The sequence below is a fragment of the Trachinotus anak genome, unplaced genomic scaffold (assembly GCF_046630095.1).
Source record: "Trachinotus anak isolate AG129_WGS33_773 ecotype Australia unplaced genomic scaffold, CSIRO_AGI_Tana_v1 ptg000028l, whole genome shotgun sequence".
Classification (NCBI taxonomy): Eukaryota; Metazoa; Chordata; class Actinopteri; order Carangiformes; family Carangidae; genus Trachinotus; species Trachinotus anak.
The window spans coordinates 21,117,497-21,141,424 of NW_027273879.1; the positions used below are offsets into that span (position 1 = coordinate 21,117,497).

The 23,928-nt window shown below is 40.5% G+C and overlaps 1 protein-coding gene across 1 annotated transcript; it reads right to left on the reverse strand.

Moving 5' to 3' along the window:
- Window positions 1-1,934: 1,934 nt before the first annotated feature.
- On the reverse strand, window positions 1,935-23,734 carry wdr91 (WD repeat domain 91). Its single transcript, XM_071466999.1, has 18 exons — window positions 23,484-23,734; window positions 20,698-20,834; window positions 20,407-20,586; window positions 20,090-20,297; window positions 19,834-19,916; window positions 18,184-18,293; window positions 13,648-13,819; window positions 10,485-10,694; window positions 9,071-9,273; window positions 8,863-8,917; window positions 8,637-8,732; window positions 7,805-7,899; window positions 7,296-7,449; window positions 6,108-6,216; window positions 5,633-5,745; window positions 4,341-4,448; window positions 3,852-3,941; window positions 1,935-2,286 (listed from the first exon to the last, which is right to left on the reverse strand). Exons 2-18 carry the CDS (start codon window positions 20,818-20,820, stop codon window positions 2,122-2,124), a joined length of 2,274 nt encoding a protein of 757 aa, XP_071323100.1. The 5' UTR covers window positions 20,821-20,834; window positions 23,484-23,734; the 3' UTR covers window positions 1,935-2,121.
- Window positions 23,735-23,928: the final 194 nt, after the last annotated feature.

Below are 23,928 nucleotides of genomic sequence, written 5' to 3' on the forward strand. Positions count from 1 at the left end.
AACATCTGTCTATGTCTGTTAAGCTTCCGCATGACTTCAGTCGCCACAAAACTATCATATTGTCTGTGTCATTGCTTGCCTGACAAAACATTTGTCTGCAACATCGTCAGAGGAAACATTGGAACAACATGCACATCAATACAGTTAAATGGCAGGGAGTGCAAAAAGAGGTCAAAAGAACAGTTTGAGGTTGAACTGACACAGATAAACTACATATTATTTACAAATATGTCATTTATCATATTGGAAAAAGAAGTAGGCCTTAAAACCCTTTTCTACCTGAATAGTTCTTCCAACTAAACAGACAATCCAAATGAACATTTTCTCTCTGATTAAGTGCAGCTTGATTAGAGGCCTCACTTTCCATAGCATATCATAGGCTTTTTCAACATCAAAAAACACTGCAGCCACTGTCTCTTTATATACTTAGGCTTTCCTTATTCCATCATATCTCTACTTACCAAGAAGTACGTCAATTTCTGATTTATTATTATTCCATTAATTTACAGATGTATGATGTCAAGGCAGTTACTCAATAGTTTCCAGGCTTGTTGGCATGTTTTCCAGGTTTTCTTGTCAGATATTTTTCTCCTCTTTCCAGCTCCCTGGCATTCTTTCCCTATCACACACTTCAGCAACAATGATTTCTCCAAACTTTCCTATACTTAGATGTTTGACCAGCACCAGGTTTTATGTTATTGTCTTCTCTCTTAACTTATTTTTCATCACTTAAAAATACATTTAAAAAAAGTAATCTGATAATATATAATGGTAAGTGTTTAAGACTCTGTTAGCTCATGGTTTTGGTTTTGTGGTACATTTACCCTTTGATTTAGTCTCACTGCTCTCATCAGTGTCGTTTCCAGCAGCAGGCAGCTGGTTTCACAACATTTACATTACATTTGCTCATTTGGCAAACCCTTGATCCAAAGTGACTTAAAAGTGAAGGACATCAGTAAAGCTTCAGTGTAGTGGCAAACTTTGGTGTAAGTGTTAAGTACTACATCTATTTAATAAGTACAAGGAGATTGTATCAGGAAGTGCACCAAAAGTGTATAGTAAGTGCTTGTTAGGCATGTTTAGCTTTTGGAAAGGAGGTGCTCTCAGAAGACATGAGTTTTCAAGAGGTTCTTGAAAATAGAAAGGGACGCCCCTCCTCTGATACAACTTGGTAGCTCGTTCCACCATCGGGGAACCACAGATGAGAACAGTCTGGACTGAGATCGTCTTGTGTGCAGAGATGGCAATACCAGATGACATTCCCTGGTGGAACACAGTGGCTGAGAGGAGCATAAGGCTTCAAGAAGATGGGTGCAGACCCAGAAGTCACTCTGAAGGCAGCGTCAGTGACCTGAATTGAAAAGTGACGATTTTGATATCAATATCATGATGAAGAGACTGATTGGCCAGGATGACTAGAAGTTCAGCCTTTGAGAGGTTTAGTTGAAGGTGGTCTTTCCTTCATCCATGCAGATACATCAGAGAGACAAGCTGAGATCTGCGCAGAGACCGTGGGGTCATCTGGGGAGAACAAGAGATATAACTGACTGTTGTCAGCGTAGCAGTGATGGTTTCACTACAAAAGCTCTGATAAATCTTCTGCACATTATCTGCTCAGCAGCAAACAGCCAAACACAACTGAGAGACCAGCTGGTGAAGATAGTGGAGCATTTAGCAGCTGAAGAGCCAGAGAAGCTGGTGGAGACCAAAACAGAGCTTAAGGAGAGTGAATTTTGGACATTCCACAGATGAGCAGAAACATGACTCCAGTGAGATGACCCCATTGCTCTGCTGGGTGTGGAAGGAAGTTGGCAGCTGCTCAACACTTTATACAGTGATATAATGTTCAGGCTGTGAGTCTGTCAGAGTGTTGTGGAGCTCTTCTGCTCTTTACAGCTCTGAATGCAGCATTAAGAAAGAAAACAATTGTCAGATTGAACTTTTACTGGAATTTTAATGCTCATATGAATTTATAACAGGTTTCTGAGATTTTACTGTTTGTATCACATCATGAAAATGTTGACATATTTATCAGATTCTGGAATAATCTCTTTCAGTAAATGGGCAAAGTGAATGTCTGATGATCTCCGACCCCTGACGTGTCCTCTATCAGGTCCTCAATCAGGACTTCTGTGCCAGCAGCGTGCTCAGTTTGATCTTCCCATCCATAGAGGCAGTCAGGCAGGTGCCACAGTCCACTGCGGAGCACCAATCAGCTGTCACTACTGGAGCTTTGTGCCCACCCAGCGCCAGCACGCTTTCCAGGGCAGGTTCCCCATTGGTCAGCTGGAAGAGGGAGAGAAGCCGAATAGAATAGCTAAATAAAAGTTAACACATTTAAATGAAAATATTCATTTTGATTCAGAAAGGGGAAACAAATATTTATGTTTACAAGAAGTCTTTAATAAAAATAAATAATACAAATTAAATGTATTAAATAATTAAATTAACCAAAAAAACAAATAAATATGACTTAATATAATAAAAACTTCACTATTACTGATTAACTATTACTAATTTAAAAAAAGCCAAAAGAAAACCAAATATCATCAAAAAGACACTACAGTTACCACTGATATGATCCAAGAAGAGTTGAATCAAGGTCAACTGGACTTGGTTGTAGATTTGTGAAGGCATTTCACATCATTCAAGAGGCTTCTTTGGGTCTAACGGACTGGTGGAGAGTCTGTAATCTCTGTGGAGTCATTGTCAATTGTTTGTGCTCTTGAATGCTGTAACAATAGTTGCTGAAGTCGCCTCATGCCACAGTAAAACCCATTTTCCCACTGGTCAAAACACCCGCTAAGACCCGCTAATGTCGGGCTTTTGTCAGCAGTGGAAAAGGGTACAATCGGCATTCACACCCGGGTCGAATGACTCTGCAGTAGACGCTGGTGTTTATCAGCTTCAAGTTTGATTGGCATTGATGTAAACACAACACTCAGGTGAACACACTAATTTTCATTCCTTTTCCTGCTGTAACATCTTTCAGTGCACACTGACACTGTAGACAGACCTGTCACCTGCTGAGCGCAGTGCTGTTAAACCAGAAACATTGTGGCTTCACGGCGCTCGGGGATGAAAGAGTGAGCTGCAGCCCCAAAATAAGTTTTAAAAACACACAGTCACCGATTGATGCATCTCACACAGAGGCTCTGACACTTTTACAGGGGCACCGATCCGGGGATGAGACATAACAGAACCATTTTACTAGTTTGCACTTTGGCTAGCAGCTCACTCTCTCTCTGTGTGTGTGTGTGTGTGCGCGCTCTGTAAGCGCATGTGATGACTTGGCTCCTTGCAGCTATGTGTGTCTGAACAAAAAGGTAAACTCAACTGGCAGTGGAAAAGGGGTCAATTGGCTTTTATTAGTGGGTTTACCAGAATTTAAAAAAGTGCTTATACCTGCTAATTTTAGTGAAAAAAGGGTACAAATGACAGTTGTTGGGAGTATTTGGAGTCACATGAGGAGTGTGAATGACTGTTAAATCTTATGGGAGGGGATGAAAGAACAGTATTGTAGGAGGGGGATAAAAGATGTTGTAGGCATCCTGTCCACATGTCCGTTATCTTTCAGGTGTAGGTAAACTGCTACCTGGGTCTCCCCACCAGTCAGTCAGACCTGAAGAAGCTTCTTGGATGAAAGGTGAAACGTCTTCAAGAAACTACAATCAAGTCCCGTTGCCTCCAATTCAGCTCTTCTTGAATAACCATGACCTGGATGACTGAGAATCTTCACAGGCATTAATATGATAATGAAAAAAAAATTAAAGTTATTCAAGTTTGACCAGAAATGCCAAGTTTGGATGAGAGGTGGACAAATGATAAAGGTAAAGATGAATGTTATTTACTCTGTATATGAGTCCTCCAGAGCTGGAACAGGTCAGGACATGTTGTCCTTCAGAGTCGAAGGCGAAGAGTCGACCTCGAGGAACCTGAACCTGAACAAGAGATGAATGTGTCATTCAATCACTTTGTTTGATCTGTTTCATTGTTTTACCTAATTCTACATCAGCAGGATTTATTTTCTCTCTTCAGACCCAGTTTACTAAAACTTACATATGAAAGAAAATGCTGACTAATTTTTATTCCTTTATTCATGACATAATTCACTGACTTACTCCCAACTAAGTCAGATTTGATCCTGTTCAATAATAACTGGTGAAAACTTTGTCTTCCTGTTTTGCTAGTTCTGTAGTGGTCTCACGAAGGGCGGTAAATACATGCTCATGTCAGTTTTCATAATATGTTTGTATAAAACAACCTAACACTGAAGCAGTCTTGGAGGTAAATCACTTATTTCATCACTTATCACTTATTTCCACTGTAACACTGCATACCTGTTTGTATCCACTGTATCCTGACAGGACAAAGGGCCCGGTGGCGTCCTGAGGCAAAGCCTGCTCTGACTGCTTCACCCCACACCGATGGATGTTCCACTGGATGAACTGAACACCACACACAGAGGCACACAGTCTACATTATCTGACTAAAGGATTTTCATTGAGTATACATAGATCAGGCCAGTAAGTGTTAGTGAAGAGGTAGAAGGGAAGACAGTGGGAAGACGAAAGTTGGTAGCTGGACAAATCTGGTACAGCACCACTCTGGCTTGAGTCCAGCCTCACGGCAGTCATTGTGAGGCATGACAAGTAGAGGAATCATGTTATTTTCTTTCCACTGGTGTACCACAGAGATCTATGCATTATTCTAAATTATCACCATCGCCCATGGTCCCACTATCCACACACACAGTTTTTCTCACCACTGCCACAACGAGGATACCCAGCTCTATCTGTTCATCCCACCAGACGACCTAACTGTCTCAGCTTGGAACCCAGCCTGTCTTCATGATATCTCAAAATGGATGATAATAAAGCCACCTTCAGGTCTGTCTCTTTAAGACTGAACTCCTGTTGATCCCAGACAGTCCTGTTCAGCACAACAGTCGTATCCAGCTCAGCTCTGTCTTATTCTAATCAACAACATCCCCCTGAAATCTGGGCTTTGTGAGTGAGGACTAACTGCCTTTCACTGAGCATGTTGCAGTTGTCACTCAGTCGTGTTGCTTCACACTAAATAATATTAGAAAGATCAGGGTCCTATCTGAATGAGTATGCCGCCCAACTCCTTGTGCAGGCTCTGGTCATCGCTCACCTCCTGGCAGAGCTGACATCATGCACTTTAACACCTCTGCAAATGGTCCAAAATGCAGCATCATCTGGCCTTCAACCAGCCAAAGACTCATGTCACTCCACTTTTGTTACTCTCCACTGGCCCCCTGTTGTTGCTCACTTTAAGTTCAAGACACTAATGCACACCTACAGAGTAGCCGGTAGCAGAATCCCTTTCTCTCCTCAAAAATCACTTGGAGACCTAGCCCGGCTGAGAGTACTTACTCATCTAATATGTCCCTTCTCTCTCTAAGTCTCAATCCTACTCCAGCGCTCTCAAAAAAATAAATAAATAAATATTTCATGCACCTGCAAGCCTTGCAGAACATGTGTCAGAAAAGGGCTGACATATAAATGTAAACACACAGAGGTTTTTGGGATCTGGAGACCTTCTGTCAATCATGATGGATCTTCCATAAAATAAACACACACACACACACACACACACACACACACACCTTGCCATCTTCTCCGATGCTGAAGACGGTGTTTTCATCGTAGCTGAACTCCACACTGTAAACTTCTCCGTCGTGAGCTCTCCAGCTCATGGCGCTCTCATAGCGCTGCATATCTACATCAGAGACAGGCAGAGAATGCAGAGGACTGTGTTCACTAATTAATATGTAAATGTTAAAGAAATTGCCCCAAAATCACTGACATGAAGTGGAAGTATGTTTACACATATACAAAATGAATCGTCACTAGCACTTATTGCTGCGCTAACACTTCTTATCGCACTTAACCTTGATTGTTCCCCTTTCTGTAAGTCGCTTTGGATAAAAGCGTCTGCTAAATGACTAAATGACTAAATGACAATACATGTACATGACTACACATCACTGTACAGCTGAATTGGTTCAGTAAATTATTAAAATAATTGTTCAGGATTGGCTCAGAAATGAATCATCAGTTGTGTCCCTGATAAAAACTGACCAAACAGTCTGATGACTCCGTCAGCAGCTCCGGTCACCAGCAGGTTTCCATTGTGATTGAAGGCCGTGCAATTAATGGCTACTGGTTCAGGTTCTAAAGAGAACTGGAGCTGAGAGACAGATTGAAGAGGGATTATAATGTAGCCATAGGAAATACAGTGCAGTCCAAGTCTGAGATCACATTGAAAATCTCCTGGAATTAATTTGAAAGTTTGAGGATTCAGAAACATTTTAAAAACACAAGAAGTTAGGTGAAAATGAAGATGAAATATTTAGTACTCTGCTCTATTTGTAGGTCAGCAATCAATTTTAAGCAAGTCTGGGACATTAACTTAACTAAAACTTAACTATTTTGTGCAAAAGATTAGAATCCCTCCCACTGACGCATGTGTTCAGGTGACTTTCAGGTGATCCAATCTACTCATCAGAGGCCGGTTGAGGTAACTCGACTTGCAGCCAGGTTTTGCCTGTTGTAAATAAGACTGTTCCTCAAGTTTCCAGCGGATCATTGCACTTTGCAGAAACTGAATCACATGCATCCTAAGCATGATCAGGCAGAGCAAAAGTTACCACACGATTAGACCACCAGACCACCACCATACATCAAGCTTAGCTCCCTGAGAGATTGACACCTGTAATGGGAAATTTTGGTATAACTCATGTGTGCCTATTCAAAACTGTGTAACCAATGACTGTGTGGATAGTTCTAACGAAATTTTTGATCCTAACCTTTGTACATCCTTTATGATTGTGTGAAAGACCTCTGTGTGAACTGATGAAGAACACATGTAGACAATATATGTGGATGTCTTTGCCCTTCTCGTTGTGATAAGTGTGTTGTTCATACATTGCGTTGGGGGAGAGGCAAGCAGGTGAAGACTCAGCACAGAGACAATCCCGTGAGAGAGTATCGTATTTTGTCTTTGTGGAATGTGTTTTTGGAACTATAAGACTGTGGCCCTGGGTAACATCCTCAGGCCACTCACTCACTGACTGTACTACTGTTCGGTTGTGTTTGTGTGACTCCATTCATGAATGTTTATTAAACTCAAGAAAGACAGCTGACGCGTGAAGATCTTCTTTTTCAATTATTGAACAAGGTAAAACATTTTTGCCACCACACACCTCAATGCTTTGCATGAACAACTTGTTAGCTAAATAACTATTACTGAACCAGCGGGTTAATTACCTGTTGTTTGACAGTCTTGGTGTCCCAGAGCAGCAGTTGTCCAGACACCGGTATAGGAAGTCGAAGAACAGACTCGTTGCTTCCAGATCGACTGAGAGCTGCTGCCGAACATACGAATGATGAACCACTAGGACTGCAGGCTAAAGACAAGATACTGAGACAGACAAACGTCAGATGATCATCTGAATGAGTAGTTCAACAACCAATATTATTTATTTCTGCTTGACTGTGCGCACAATGGGTGCAAATACACCATACACTTACATAGAAATAAAAACCAGTATCAACAGTAATGCAGTAATGCAGTCCATTCAGCTCAGTTTATAGGAGCATTTTATATACTGTGAACACAGCATTAACACACAGAGACTGATCTTTTCATCTTATTCTCAGAAAGAAAACAAATATGTTTAACTTATAAGGCTATGTGTTTTTCTACTTGTATTATCAACCAGCTGAGGACCTGCACCTTACAGTTCTACATACAGCGCAGTTACTTCATACAGTACCGTGGATGAGTTTCATCAATGTTCATCTCATAAAGATTCTTCTTGGCTTCGGTGTCATACAGCCGCACTGTGCCAACGCCGCTGCCTAGTAACAACTAACCACACGCACGCACGCACGCACGCACGCACACACACACACACACACACACAGAAATTTGCTTGTGACAATGTGACACATTTTTATAACTACAACACAATCCAAGTGCACTTGTTTGTGTCTGTCACATATGGGTTAGTTAGGATTATATCAAATTCAGGGCGCATTGGAATCAACCTTCACTGGACCACTATTTTTATCCTTTGTCATGCCTCAGTTTCATGCATAAATCTGCTTTGTGTTAAAAGCTTTTTATTCTTTTATTCAATTTAATTCTATTTATCTTTGCATGTTCAGGTCCCATGCTGTATTCAATCAGTGTTTTTTGTCTTGGTTCTTCATGTTTATAGTTAAACACACTCAAAGTGTGGACAGGTGTGTTATCTGAATTTTGATTAATAACAGAATAGGATTAAACTAATTATTTCATTTTAATAATAATAGAATTTCCCACCAAATCAATGTATTGATTTGATTTTAGTAATCAGGTTATTCTCTGAGTTCAGCATTTTATTGACGACCGAATGTCATCATGTAAATGCTGTTTCTTTCATCAGGTTAAAATATTAACAGAAACCTGATTAATACTGTTAAACACACACTATGTAACTTCTACTGCAACAAAAGTATGTAACACAGGTCCAGTTGTTTTAGACAGTTTCATGCGGTACAATTACTTATCACACTGTTAATGTCTCTATACTGATGTAATAATGTGCCCTCTCTTGTTCATACCAGTCTGTCAGGTTTGGTGGCCCACTCCAGAGACAGGAGAGGAGACTTGGACATGATGGTGGCTTTCGTCTGTATGATGGGGTTGAAAGACCACACCTGAGGAGGAGGAGGAGGAGCAGGAGGAAGAGGAAGAAGGCTTATTGTGTGTTTCAGTTAGTTATGCATGCAATTGTAGTTTTTTTTTCTATGTCCATATGACCCCATCAGAAAATAGATAGAGATTCACCTTGATGACTCCATCTACATCCAAACTGGCAACCCTGCGACCAGAACAGTCAACCCTGAGAAGAGAAAAAGATGAGTTTTTGTTTTCATTTAAATGTATCAAAAGTTCAGTCAGGTCCAGCTGGTTCTCTCAGATGATGTTCAATCTGTTGCTTTGTTAAGACACAGACTCACAGCTGTATGAGAGACTGGGAGTGGTGAAGACAGACCTGCAGTGCATGATGGAGGAGTGGTGCTCCCCATATTCCTCCTGGCTGAGTTTGATGAAAGGCTGTTCTGCTGACAGACCTCCTCCCTCTGTTCCTCCTCCTCTGCTGCTCCTGCTGTTGGAGGAGGAGGTGGAGTCAGGAGGTTCACCGGAGGTGTCAGCAGGAGGCTCTACCTCTCCAGTCTCCCCCTTCTTCTCTGGTGTCTGAAGACAACACATGAAAGGGAGTAATTACTGTAAATTAAGCCAGTGACCAGTTGTAGTAGCCTTTACAACACTGTGATGCTAACCACACTGTCATCTATGGAGCAATGGTCTCTGTAGCCATTGAGAAGCCATGTTACTGGTGTTGTAGTGTGTATTTCTGTAATTGTGTTTGCTGAAATGTTTGCACTATTCTTAGTGCTGTATATTCAGTAAGCTCAGTTACTGTATATTTTGTCTTTTATCTTACATGTTTCACTTTATGACCGTGTTGGGACGTCATGTGCTCAGAAAAATAGATAGCCTACATGAAACCCAGAGGTCTGATGAGGGGTTTCCCGCCTTTTGGTCAAAACCAAAGACTATAAATAAAGATGGACCTAGCCTCCGTGACGTCACCCACGGGTTTCTGAAGAGCGGTTCTGAAGCTCAGAGTGGGCTGCTCCACTGTCACCATCTTGGCAGCATCTGATTCTGCCTAACTCCCAGCTAATCCAAAAATGGACAAAGAGGTGGGGGCATGTGTGGAGCTGACTGACTCTCTTTTGGAGCCAGCTTCAAGTAGTCATTGGAGGAACTGCAACTCCTTAACTTTTTGTCACTTGAGCGTTGACTTCATTTTCCAGCCTTGAAGGTTGTCTCTTGGTTAAACCAACACTGAAGCCTGCCAACATCATGTGTGTAATTTGGTTTGAATTCAAACTTTGACTTCTCATTGGACAAAACCCACTGAAATCCCCTAGAGTTCCTGTGGAGTGGCTGTAACGTCACCAAGGTAGTAACAGCCAACTTGCTCTGCTCCTCCCTGCTTTTCCCGGTGTGCCATTATTGCTGTAGATCTTCAGGTTCTTTCTCCTGTGACCGTGGTTGCTAAAGGGGGCCACCCTGCTCAAACATTTATATTCAACCTTTTGGAGGCAGCCTCAAGTGGTCATTGAAAGAACTATATTTTTAATAAGGTGTGCATCAGCTGTGGCGTAGCCTTTGGTGTAACCTTGGAGCACAATGCAAGTAGCTGCTGCTGCAGATAACCCCCTAACACAAGTATAAATGAGCAGTATTGATTTTCTCATCTAACTCTCGGCAAAAAGCAAAAACAAATTAACTTATTTTGCAAAATGTCAAACTTTTCTTTTAATAAAATCAGATTTAGTAAAAATCCACCAAATAGGTCTGACAGCTAAACGTCAACAGAATCATTCTTCAGGTACCTGTTGTGGCGGTTTGGAGAAAAGCTCCTTCCTCTCTTTCTCATGGTCCTGGATTCTCCTGTGTCTTGGGTGTGCCAGCTGGTTTGTAGCCTGGTTTGCTGACTGGTTTGTTGACTGTTGGGATTGGGAGCTCGCAGATTCACTGTTTGATGCCTGGCTGGCAACGGGCTTCACCTCCTTAGTTTGGACTGTGTCTTTTGACTTTGCAGACTAGAAGAGACAAATTAATTTGAGTTACAGAGGATGATCTCAGGTCAGAGCTCTATCTGTCAGTCACAGTGGTGAGGACGTTCAACATGGCTGCCAGAGGAGATTACAACCATAAATGTAATTGAAACATCTGTGTTGGACCATTCAGGTATCTGAATAGACCAGTGACTGATTATAAAGATGGACGACATGACAGCTCCATAAATGTGAAGCCAAACATCTCCATTGCCCCCTGGTGGGTTGGCAGTACAGGTCATTATCCTCACCCCATGATGTTAGTGGATAGGACATTTTCCCTAAGACGGTTTCTGTCAGTTTAGGTAGTTAAGTCTTCATTTTTCTGATAAGTTTGTTTCTAATTAGTTATTTGACATTGAAAACAGGGGTGTGCATCATGATTGACAGCTGTGATTGATTCACAACCAACCTTGGTGGGCATACAGGTAGAACCTTGATACCATGGCCCCAACCCATGATCATTACTGTGCAGGCTCTGGCTCTACATCACCAGTGTGAGATGGCAGCGATTGTATTCCAAATATGCTGGCATCATTTTTGTTCAGTGGGAGAAAGTGGAGATGCGTTGTCCATCTTTACAGGTGCTGGTCATACAATTAGAATATCATGAAAAAGTTGATTTATTTCAGTAATTACATTCAAAAAGTGAAACTTGTATAATGAATACACTCATTCCACACGACTGATATATTTCAAGTGTTTATTTCTTTTAATTTTGATGATTATAACTGACAACTAATGAAAACCACAAATTCAGTATCTCAGAAAATTGGAACATTGTGAAAAGGTTCAATATTGAAGACACCTGGTGCCACACTCTAATCAGCTAATTAACTCAAAACACCTGCAAAGGCCTTTAACTGGTCTCTCAGTCTAGTTCTGTAGCTACACAATCATGGAGAAGACTGCTGACTTGACAGTTGTCCAAAAGACGACCATTGACACCTTGCACAAGGAGGGCAAGACACAAAAGGTCATTGCTAAAGAGGCTGGCTGTTCACAAGGCTCTGTGTCCAAGCACATTAATAGAGAGGCGAATGGAAGGAAAAGATGTGGTAGAAAAAAGTGTACAAGCAATAGGGATAACCGCACCCTGGAGAGGATTGTGAAACAAAACCCATTCAAAAATGTGGGGGAGATTCACAAAGAGTGGACTGCAGCTGGAGTCAGCGCTTCAAGAACCACCACGCACAGACGTATGCAAGACATGGGTTTCAGCTGTCGCATTCCTTGTGTCAAGCCACTCTTGAACAAGAGACAGCGTCAGAAGCGTCTCGCCTGGGCTAATGACAAAAAGGACTGGACTGCTGCTGAGTGGTCCAAAGTTATGTTCTCTGATGAAAGTAAATTTTGCATTTCCTTTGGAAATTAAGGTCCCAGAGTCTGGAGGAAGAGAGGAGAGGCACAGAATCCATGTTGCTTGAGGTCCAGTGTAAAGTTTCCACAGTCAGTGATGGTTTGGGGTGCCATGTCATCTGCTGGTGTTGGTCCACTGTGTTTTCTGAGGTCCAAGGTCAATGCAGCCGTCTACCAAGACGTTTTAGAGCATTTCATGCTTCCTGCTGCTGACCAACTTTATGGAGATGCAGATTTCATTTTCCAACAGGACTTGGCACCTGCACACAGTGCCAAAGCTACCAGTACCTGGTTTAAGGACCATGGTATCCCTGTTCTTAATTGGCCCGCAAACTCGCCTGACCTTAACCCCATAGAAAATCTATGGGGTATTGTGAAGAGGAAGATGCGATACGCCAGACCCAACAATGCAGAAGAGCTGAAGACCACTATCAGAGCAACCTGGGCTCTCATAACACCTGAGCAGTGCCACAGACTGATCGACTCCATGCCACGCCGCATTGCTACAGTAATTCAGGCAAAAGGAGCCCCAACCAAGTATTGAGTGCTGTACATGCTCATACTTTTCATGTTCATACTTTTCAGTTGGCCAACATTTCTAAAAATCCTTTTTTTGTATTGGTCTTAAGTAATATTCTAATTTTCTGAGATACTGAATTTGGGATTTTCATTAGTTGTCAGTTATAATCATCAAAATTAAAAGAAATAAACATTTGAAATATATCAGGCTGTGTGTAATGAATGAATATAATATACAAGTTTCACTTTTTGAATGGAATTACTGAAATAAATCAACTTTTTCATGATATTCTAATTATATGACCAGCACCTGTATATAGTCATTGGAATATATGTTATAACAACATCTGAGGGCAAAGGGATGTGGGATTGGTTATAGTGAGATATACAGGGACACTTGTCAATCAAGGCAGTCATACCTATTATTATTATTATTATTATTATTATTATTATTATTATAGGATTTTGAGTTTGGTTTCTCTTTATGTTTTCCTAGATTGGATTGTAACTTTCAAAATCTCCACTCACATCAGAATTAGGAAAATGATCCTTAGAGCTGAACTTCAGTAAACATTTTCTTGACTTTGTATTTGTGCATAGAAGTTTGGGGGTTTTCCCATTAACCTCAATGCAGTACAATAATGCAGGTAAATACTCTCCAGCACTCTCAAAGGAGTTTTAAATTGAAAGCAACTGGACTTGGTTATTTGTCTAGAAAGACGTTTCACCTCTCATCTAAGAGGCTTCATCAGTTCTTTCTCGCACCTGACCAGGCTGGGACTGGTCCAACTATCTGGTGTGGAGACCCAGGTATTTTTAACCTCTGGGAGGGGTTTTCAAGTCCAGTTGCTTTCAATTTAAAACTCCTTTGAGATACTATGACCTGGATAAATGAGAATATTCACTGGCTCACTCTCCAGCACTGTGTCTGCTGATCAGTCATAACACCTGAAAACTTGTTTTTCAAACATCCCATCAAGTGGTTTAGAAATGTGGAAATTTAGCAACTGGTGTGGTCTGCTTTCAGAGAGGTACAGTTTACTGGTTTCAATCCTTTCACCTGACTGGTTGGTGGATCCTTCCTGATCACCACTACTTGGCTTGGTGAAGACCCAGCAGTAACTTGAGGTGGTTTCCCTGGTGTACGTCGGCCCTGTGGTAGGAATGTAGAGAAGAAGTTTCTGGAAGGAGTGGTGGTGGTGCTGACAGCTCGCTGGCTTGACACCAAGTCCCTAAGAGGGTGGAATGAAGACAACGAAGGGTTTAACAACAAAACTACTGAAGGAGTACAAAAGAAATCAAAGCTTCAGTGAAGTCAAGATTTAAGAGCATGCAGAGATTGACTGATAAGAGCTGAACAAAGCTTTGTCCGAGTTCTACCCATGAACACTTCCCCTTATTTTGGAGAATTGGAGTAACCTTCCAAAGAAAAGCACTAAGAGTCAACGTGGTAAAATAACTCCACTCTGGAACAAGACATTCATGACTCACACACGTCAACAGGAAGCCACCAGGATCCAGTGGCATAACAGAAACAACCAACCAACCAGCAATAAAGGTTTGAAGTGATATTGCCTTTACAGTAAAAAATAGGTAAACTGCAATAGTTTTGTGAATATCACAAGCAGACTTGAATGTCATGAATTGAGGTATAAGGTTCGATTAGTGTCGTTGATGATAGTTTTCAGGCTAAAGACCAGCTGTTGTCCATTTGCCTTGTCATTAGCCAGGTTTCGAATTTGTAAAATTCTAACCGATTTGCATATCCATCCACTACAGTTACATGAATTTTACTTGTTTCATCAAGATAAACATCTGGTGGTGCTAATTCTCCAGCAAATTGCCATTTCACCATTACTGAAGAGGAGGGCACAACCAGATTAGTAATTAGAGAAGTGCCAGTCAAACCTCAAACGGTGGGAAGCCACATTGGAAGTGTAATGGAAATATGACATTTCTCTTAGTTTCATATGAGGAACTTTACAGTCTTCCCATCACTCTACGCAGATCTGATGTTTTATTTCTACTCTCTTTAATGATTCTGAAGCTTCAGTGGATGTTTAAAAGTCGCAGGATTCATCTAAGTCATGATTTGTTCACCAAGTCTGTTTATATTGCACTTTGTTGCATTTTGAAATATCTATGTATTTTTCACCTCAGCCAAACACGAAAACTTTTTTTGATGTCTCCATACTGGTTTTTAATGCTCAAATTGGAAATCTACATTAAAAACAGGTGGACTATGGATGTCATCTTTCACTCTTAAGTCCTCATAACTGAAAGTGTAAAGCAAGGTTCACCCACGTGTCCTTGAAAAATAGGCGATGGTACAAGGTTATTTACTTGGGGACTACTCGAAGGGCTAGTTAGTAACCTACTGTAGCTAGCACGCTAGTATGCTAACAAGCTGAGAACGTACTAGCGCTAGTGAGTAACAGTAACTCTTCAAGTTAGTAAATGTCAGTCCTGTGAAGGTAGCATACTGTTGGTCAAAGGTGAAAGTTTGAGCATCAAAGTTTAAAAATTTGAACAGGAATGGCTGCACCTCCATGAGCTTATTCACTATAGGCTGTTTGAAATGCGGCTGGTAACAAGTTATTTACGATTTCTTGTAGAGGAAATCAGTGAAAAGACAAATCACAGACAAATGTGTCAGGGGTACAAGAATACAACAGCAACTGTGCCTACAACGTAAAAGACAAAGATAATGTCAAGCAGCAATGACGACAATGTCAAAGACAAAGATTACATCAAAGGTAACAAAGTTGGTAGTCACATGGGTTTAAGGTGGCAACCATTAATGGCAACACCCCTGCCAGGGACCAGGGACAGCATTTCGATCGCCATCTCTCCCTGTTGACTCAATAATGAAGGTGCAACACTGCTCCGAAAATACTGTGATGGTCTACGTCTTGGCATCCCTGAGTGCTGAGTTTTTTGGCTATGTACAGGTAACATGTCACTTACCTCAGTGACGTGTTGGATTTTATGTTCCCAAACAACTCTTCATCTGATCAGCTCACTGCAGCTGTGTCTTTATATAACTCTAAACCTCATCTGCTGACAGAAAAATGCCTACAGGACCATATCTTTGTTCACCTATTTTATTCCACAAAGGAATTAGCTGTTATTAAAGTTGATGGTTATGGCCACAGGAAACTGTGAGGCAACAGGAAGAGTAACATCTGCAGTTTTGTAATGTAAAAGACATAACTGTCAAAGACAAACAAAAGATGACTACAAAGATGACAGTTTGTCGGTCCAACATTTCCAGACTGAAATATCTATTGGATGAAATGCCATGAAAATTTGTACAAAGATTAATGATACCCAGTGGGAGAATCCTAGTCATCCCAATTATCATGCAATTTCTTGCAGGCATTCATGGTCTTTATACCAGACAATGTGGAAGGCTTAAAATGCCTAAATGAAACAAATAAATAAAGTGAAGTAAATGAACACACACTGTTATATGGATTTCCTTAATTTCATTTCATGGAACATTTACTGCATCATAAAAAAATCTGTTGAAAGGACAGTTATTTTGCTTTTTTTCTGTAATAACAGAATTAATTGTTCTTCATACTACAGAAAACAAATTGATTCAGTTATCTAACAAATTGATTGTTATAAAAGACAAAAGCAGAAAAAAACCAAACAGAAAACAAATTAATTCCATTATTAAAGACAAAAACAAACAGAAAACTAATTCATTTGGTTTTTAAAAGAAGAAAAAGTAAATAACTAAGTAACTGTCCTTTTAACAAATGTTTTCATTTGATTACGACACAATAAGTGCAAACATATGAAGGAAATATATTAAAATATATATTGTATGTGTTGAGATGTTTTTATTTAGGCATTATAAATCTTCCGTAAGAGAGCACTCAACAGGCTCCCACAACCACTTTAAGCATTACTACACTGGTCCACATCATTTCTTTCATTTTAATTTACATTTCAGAGTTTCTCTCCACTAATTGACCTCTGTGCAGCCTGAGGTCCTCTGACAAGAACCTGCTGGTGGTTCCCGTGAATACATTTAAGAATAAATACATTTGAAACTAGAGGGAACCGTGGCTCAGCTGTCAGCGCACCTTGCCTCCACAATGACCTGCTTTAAGAACTCAGCTTCTCCATATCACTGTTTCTTTAATTTTCTTCTTAAAACTTATTTTTATCTAATAAAACTACTAATTTCCATGTTTTCTTGCTCAATATCGCATTATATTTTATGCAACCATTTATTAGTAGAAGTATTAATTTTAGAGTCTACTGTATCTGACAGCCCAGTGTACAGTTCTCTGTCAGCGTGTGAAAACCCTAAATGAAATTTTAAAAAATGGATCGAACTGACAAGAAACAACAATTCATCAGGTGAATTGTTTATTTGGCAAAATCAACCGCATCACAGCACACAGTGTAAAACAGCATAAATATAGTATCATTAACAATAAGTTAGTTAAAAGCCTTTTAAATATATATATTTTATATGAACGAACACATAATAAATCAGCAGATTTGTCTGCCTCAAAGTGCCAGAAAATTCTTCCAAAAGTGACTCTGGGAGGAAGATATGAGGTTTATAAATGACAGTCTGTTAAAACTTCACAAGTTTAAAAAAAAAACAAAAAACTTCTCACATTCTTTCCCTCTCTTATCATCATGTTTTCCTCTCATGATACTACTGTTCTAGGGAACATGTTAACCGCCAAAAACATCAGTAATTACGTTAATTCAACACTGAATTCTTATGTCAGTTTTAAACATCTGATTCCTCTCAACATTTCTACCTCATTCTCAAAATTCAGACATAACTCTCGGAACTGAAATGATAACGTTCTAACTTTGCAGTACAATTAGCTAAGAACTCTATCAACCTTCATTTACCAGGAGGTTTGTCATGTCACGGTCTGAAACTCAGCTGACAATGGGTTCTGTTTGGTACCACATGTTACACGCCATTTTCAAGCGTTTAAAATAAAATACCAGTGACACAAATGCAGTCATTCAATGCAGTGAGGTAAAACTGAATAAAAGAGGCTAGCATGCTGAAATGCTAACATCAGAAATGTGTGCGTCCTGTAAGTGGAGATAAAAACATTTTAAAAAGAAACTATCAGGATGAAAAACACTAAACTGAGATGATAGAAATTCTGCTCAGATTAATAATTTGAAAGATCATTTAGGTAGCAGAGTTAAGATAGCTGCCATCTGTAACTCCCAACACTTCGTGATACAGCTATTCTTTTTCATCTAAGTGCTTAAACTCAATAAAACCAGAACCTAGTTTATACCTGATCATCATTGTTCTACACTGTTTTTATCCAGAGAGTATAATACATCAGAAAAATAATACTTCCATTTCTTTTAAAGCATGACGGCCATCTTGGGTGCAGAGAGGGAGGAACAAAACCATGTGGGATCAGACGTGTTACAAATGTATTGACGCTTCAATAAATAACTTTGGTTAAAAGCAAATCTTGTTGAGTGTCTCTCAAAGACTCAACACAATGAGCATTTAAAAAAGTGACAGAATGGCAGCCATCTTAGTTGTAGTCAGACATCAGTAAAGACAATGATGTTAGTGTCTCACAGCTCAGTGTCTCCCAGACGGTCCATGTTCTGAACATACGCTGGCAATTTGTGGTGGACCATTTCGTCTCCGTCCCTTGGGTCCCGACTCTCTGTCTGCAGGGCAAACAGCTGGGCAAGACATGACGAGACAGACAGGTCAGATATAACAGCAAGAAAACGTGTCCATCTACACCACCACCACCTCACCAAACCTCAGCATGGAACAAATTCATTAAAATCATTTAACCTCAGGACGGGGCTGTTTGTAAAATGACGGGCTGGGTAGGTCACTTTGAATCTTATGAATGAGTTTTTAAAGATAATGAACTCTTTACTAATCTACGAAACTTTATAAACAAAAAGATGGGACGTTTTTAAACCAAATTATGGAGAATTATCAAATACATGACGGAATTATTTCTAAATTATTTCTACTTTTTACAATATTTGATGGGACTGTACTTAAATAAAGCAAATTTTTAAAACGTTTTTGACTGGACTGCACCAGCAGGGCCAGCCCTAGGTCACTGACTGACTGAGTGAGTGATAAAGTCACACCAGTGGTCAGCCAGCCCAGTATTGGAGTTTCACCACTGGTCGTTGTGGTTGTATTGCCAAATTAGCATCTCTGTCACTAGATTAATGGACTTTTCTGAACATTTTTTTTTTTTTTCAAAAAAGCGACAAAAACAAAAACATAGTGACTTGTTGGACAAAGCTCAGCTACTCTCTGTAGGGGAGAGCTGCCAGGACTTTTGAGGTTATAAAATCTGAATTTAAGCAGCTGCAGAACAGCAGCTTGGAAATGGCTTGAAGTGCCTGTGGGTTAACATGTAGTGTTAATGGGCCATGTTTCAGTGGCTTTTTTTATACTCAATAATGTATGTAATGTAATGTAATATACTCAATACAAATATTTGTGGAGAGCGGCAGCATGGATGAAGGCCTTAGTCTAAACCCCACGGTGGTCAGAGGGGCAGGAGGTACAGTGAGATTAATAGAAGAGGAAGATCTAAGAGTAGAGGTGGGTGTGCAGGTATGGAGAAGATTAGAGAGACAGGGAGGGGCGAGGTTGTGAAGTGACTGAAAAGTGTGAAGCAGAATCTTGAAATTAATACAGTGTCTATCAGGGAGCCAGGAGTGATGTGATCTGGTGATGATACGAGCTGCTGCATCCTGAACCAGCTGCAGTTTGTGCAGGAGTTTGTGAGGATGACCAGACAGGATACAGTTACAGTAATCAATGTGAGATGTGACCACTACTATCAGTTGTTCTGTTGTCTGACGACAGACACAGAAAAAGGTGGAATTAATCAGCTTTGTTGTGAATTCATCTGCGTGTGTGAGCACAGAGAGGAGGACAGAAGCTGACAGATACAGAGCTGAAACTGGCTGAATGCAAACAGCCTCTCACGCTGTTTGGCCAAGGTTTACAACTCAATGACGAACCAAAAGGGATTCACACACTCATCAACTGAGTTGGACAAAAGCAAATGAACTTTAAGTGTGAAAATACTCTTAAGCACTTTAAATGATTGAACTCCTTGAAACATTTAACCACATGAGATATTAACATAATATTACATAGTATTTGCATTTCCTTTTTTGAAATATTTTCTCTATTAAAAAAAACATCCCTTTAAAACAGGAAGCACTGTTTCCTTCTCACCATCTGTCGGAGCTGTTCATTCTCTTCTGTCAGGCTCGTCATCTTCTGGACTTCAGCATCAAAACTCAGCAGGACAGGCTGAGGTGGAAAACAGTTAAGGACCAACCAGCAAATCCAGAGTTTAAATGACACACAGACACAGTGGATCCAGCATCGCATCCTCCAGAGTTTCAGACATGTTACAGTATCTTTGCTATGATATGTAATCCAGACCCTGTGCTGTATTCTTATACGTAACTTCACAGCTGAAGGATATGCATACACTGGAAGAGCACCGACAGGAAGTTGTGCAGGGAAACCAGGAAGGTGTCGGCCCACTGGCGGGAGAAGTATGGAGAGAAGGCAGGGTTCTGCTCGGGGGCGGGGATGAACGGCAGGATAAACCAATCACGCCACTCGGCCTGACCCTGCAGCTCCAGCGCCTGCTTCTGGAAGAATTCCTGAGTCCTCTCCAGGTTTCCCTTCTAGAGGGAGAGAAGGATGGAGGAGTGTTTTTACCAGAGAGACTTTTAACTGCAGTTCTGCTTCAGAAACGTACAGTACGATCTGGTTCATTTCTCCACAGGAAGTTACCTGGATGGTGCTGATGACGTAGTATCTGAACAGGCTGGTTCTCAGTTTGTTGACGGTGGCTCTGTAGACGTCCTCCAGTCTGCAGAACAGACGTCTGTCCAGGTAAAGCCAGTACTCCTTCAGACCAAACAGGTCAAAGTTTTGGATGAACTGCTGCAGCTGATCGATGATCTTATCCACCTGCAGAAAGAAGATGTTTGACATGAAAGACAAAACCTAAAAAATCATCAAAAAAGATTCTGTCTCTAAAACATCCCTCTCTTCCATCAGGAAGACTATGTTCGTTTGTACCCTGAAGCCTTTCTCCTTGTCCACTTTGATCTCGCTGTCCAAGTGTTTCAGGGTGCTGGTAAAGCCGCGGTAGATCAGATACTCCCTCACATGTTCGTCTGTCCTCTCCACAGCTGACCCCATGATGACCTCTGACCCTGTAAGGTACAATTTAATACAGCATTTCATACATTTATACAGTTAATACAATTTAACAGCCAATCAGAAAAACTGGTCTGTGTCTTCTGTTCTTACCATACTCAGTAAATGTCTGTTATGTTGTAATGTAGTTAGATTTTTCTTTTCTCCATATGTGAAACAAAGCTGAATTTTGAGGCAAGACAAGTGTTGGATGAATCAGAAAAAAAAAAAAATCTAACCTCACATAAAACACAACACAGCAAAGAGAAGATACAGTGGCTTCAGAAAGTATTCAGACCCCTGTACTTTCTGCAACTGTAAATGGATAAACCATAGACTATTATCATAGACTGTTATAAAAATGGACATAGACTCTGGGTCTGAACAGTGAAGCCTGAAGAGCCTTGAAGCTGCATTCTATCTAATGACCATCAGGCGGCGACTCCACTGGTTGTAAAAAGAAGTCTGATTATATTGAAGTCTATGTGAAAATGTCTCTACTTCTCACTGATTTATTACCTCAGTTAATGTTTTCCTGATGACTTTATGGTCTCAGTCTCTAGTTTTAAGTCTTCTTCAACACAAAATGATGTTCGGTTTTTAAATTATGCTCCATTTAGAGGAAAATAGACCATAAAGGAGGGGATGCATTAGGGCGTGGCTACTATGTGATTGACAGACTGCACCACACAATCAGGATAGAGGACAGAGCAGGTCAGGTCCACCCCTCACTCCTCCTCAGCTCCACCTTCTCCTCCAAACATGGTTTCTTCTGTAAATGACGACCAACTCAAGAGCAGCAGTTCAAAGTGGCAGTTTGGTGACGTCACAGTGGACTACCACAGTAAAGGCTCTGAATACCTTTAGTAAATGAGAGCTTTCAGTTTTGTTTTTGTTTTTTTCATTTTAATAAATTTGCCACAATTTCTAAAAATGTGTTTTCACTGTCATATTATGGGATATTGAGTCCAGACTGATGGGCAATTTTATCCATTTACGATTAAATCTACAACACACTTGTAGATTTAAGGTGGCTGAATACTTCCTGAAGCCACTGTATGTTCAGAGATCCACGAGCAGAGTCAATGATTTTATGTTGGTCTGATAACAGAGAAGCAGCTGGAGATGCCCCAGTTCAACCATCGCTCTCTGAATACTGATGCAGATACATCAGCTCAGGAAATCTGCAGTTACTGAGCTCTGGTCAATGACCAGCACTTTCTTCTTCACAAATTTAAATTCTGTAAACTCCACTACATAGAACTGACTGGAATTATAGAAACTGTATGTTAGCTGACACGAGGCCAAAGGCTGCTGTGGCAAAAAGCATTGGACCAAAAGTATTGGTCAGAAAGTTGCCATTCTAGAAGTAGAAATAAGACGTGACATGCATATCTGTGACTTGTGGCCAACAAAAAAAGCAAAAACTAATGTCGGCCTTACACCAAACGACTTTTTGACAATTTAATTGTCGCAGACAAATTTTCAATGTTGGAATAAAATCAGAGTTTTGATGGAGTTGCGGCCACTCCTGTTAACTCAATCGTTTGGTGTATGGTGGGTCTGTTCTGCTAAATTCAAACATGTTAAGTATTATGTTACGTTTTTTGTCTTGACTCATACAAATCATGATGTTCAATGACACTTTCTCTAGCAGCAAGCAGCAAACCAAGGAGATGGTGAGAGCATGGAGGCGATTCTGGGGAGGAATGTGAGTGGTTTGGTGTGAGGCTGGCATTAAATACATGAGGGAGACAAGGGTAATTGGACACAAGGTAAAATAATGTCAAAATAAAACAAAAAAATCATATACAAAGGGGCAGATCATGACAATTATAGAGTCAAGTTCCTGCATAATAATAATAATGTAGAATTTCAAAGAGCAAGTAAGTTTGGAGAAAACAGTTTTTCTTTCTGTAAATTGGAAATAATCTCAAAGGAGTCTAGTCCTGTAAATAGTGAACTGTGACTTTGTCTCCAGATGTGAGAGGGTGTCAGTGTTTAGTCTGTTAAAGTTGTCCAGTGTCTGGTAGGTATGAGTGAACCTGAACCTCCCAGATGTAAACTATGGACACAGAGAGGGAAATATTTGTGACAGAAAAACAATTGTTTTTTTTACATCAACATTAGTGAGTTCCACTTTGTGTATTAGAATCACACTATGTTCGACCCTGAAGAACACTTTATACACAGTGAAGATACAACTACATCTACACTAACTACAACAGTGTATTCAAAGCGTGACCTATGTACGAATCTAAGTTTGTTAAAATGAAGAACTGTCTGTCTGAACCTAATGCTCTCCACAGTGAGACTTGATCTCTTCCGCAGTCGGTTGCTTAAGAAAACCTTCAAGCCAAACTCCATTCAAAAATCATATAAAACTGGACACGTATGAAGTCGCCAGTCGCATTCACGCCACACCTGAGCAAACACCACACATTTGTAACGTCGTTGAGTGACGTTTCCGTTACTTGTGTTGACCGTGAAGTGACACAAAAGCTCCGGTTAGCTGTTCTTTTCTGCAGTGACGTTTGTCACCGGAACGAACAAGATCTTACTTTTTTTTTTTTTTTTAACGAATTTTAACCGAATTTCGTGGATTCTATGCTGCAGGAGTTAACGTGCAGATCGTGTTCATACATCGTGGCTTAAACTGCACTCACCTCGGTGGATGATCGGTTATGTCCAGCTGAGTTAATCTCGCAGTGAAACGAAAGGTTGAACCATAGACTGTATATACCCGCGGAAACAGAAGAGACGTTATTCAGATCCAGGTCACAGCTGCAGCGCAGAGCTGCCCCGCCGTCATTTTCTGAGAGGAATCAAATGTAAAACATTTACAACAACAAAGACAAATCTCTTCCTGTTGTGTTTTCCTCCTGACAGTCATGTGACGAGTTCATGTGACGTACACTGCTGCAACAGTGACCTCAGAGCGCCCCCTCTGTTTTAAATGCCCCACAAGCTCAACTCATTGCAGAGTGTTGACACTGACTGACAGTGTTTCTCTGTCTAACTGTCCACAAACACACAGACAGTCATCCAGGTAAAGCGGTGAACAAAGCATCTGTCTAAAAAATATGTCAATTAAAAAATTGGAAGAAAAAA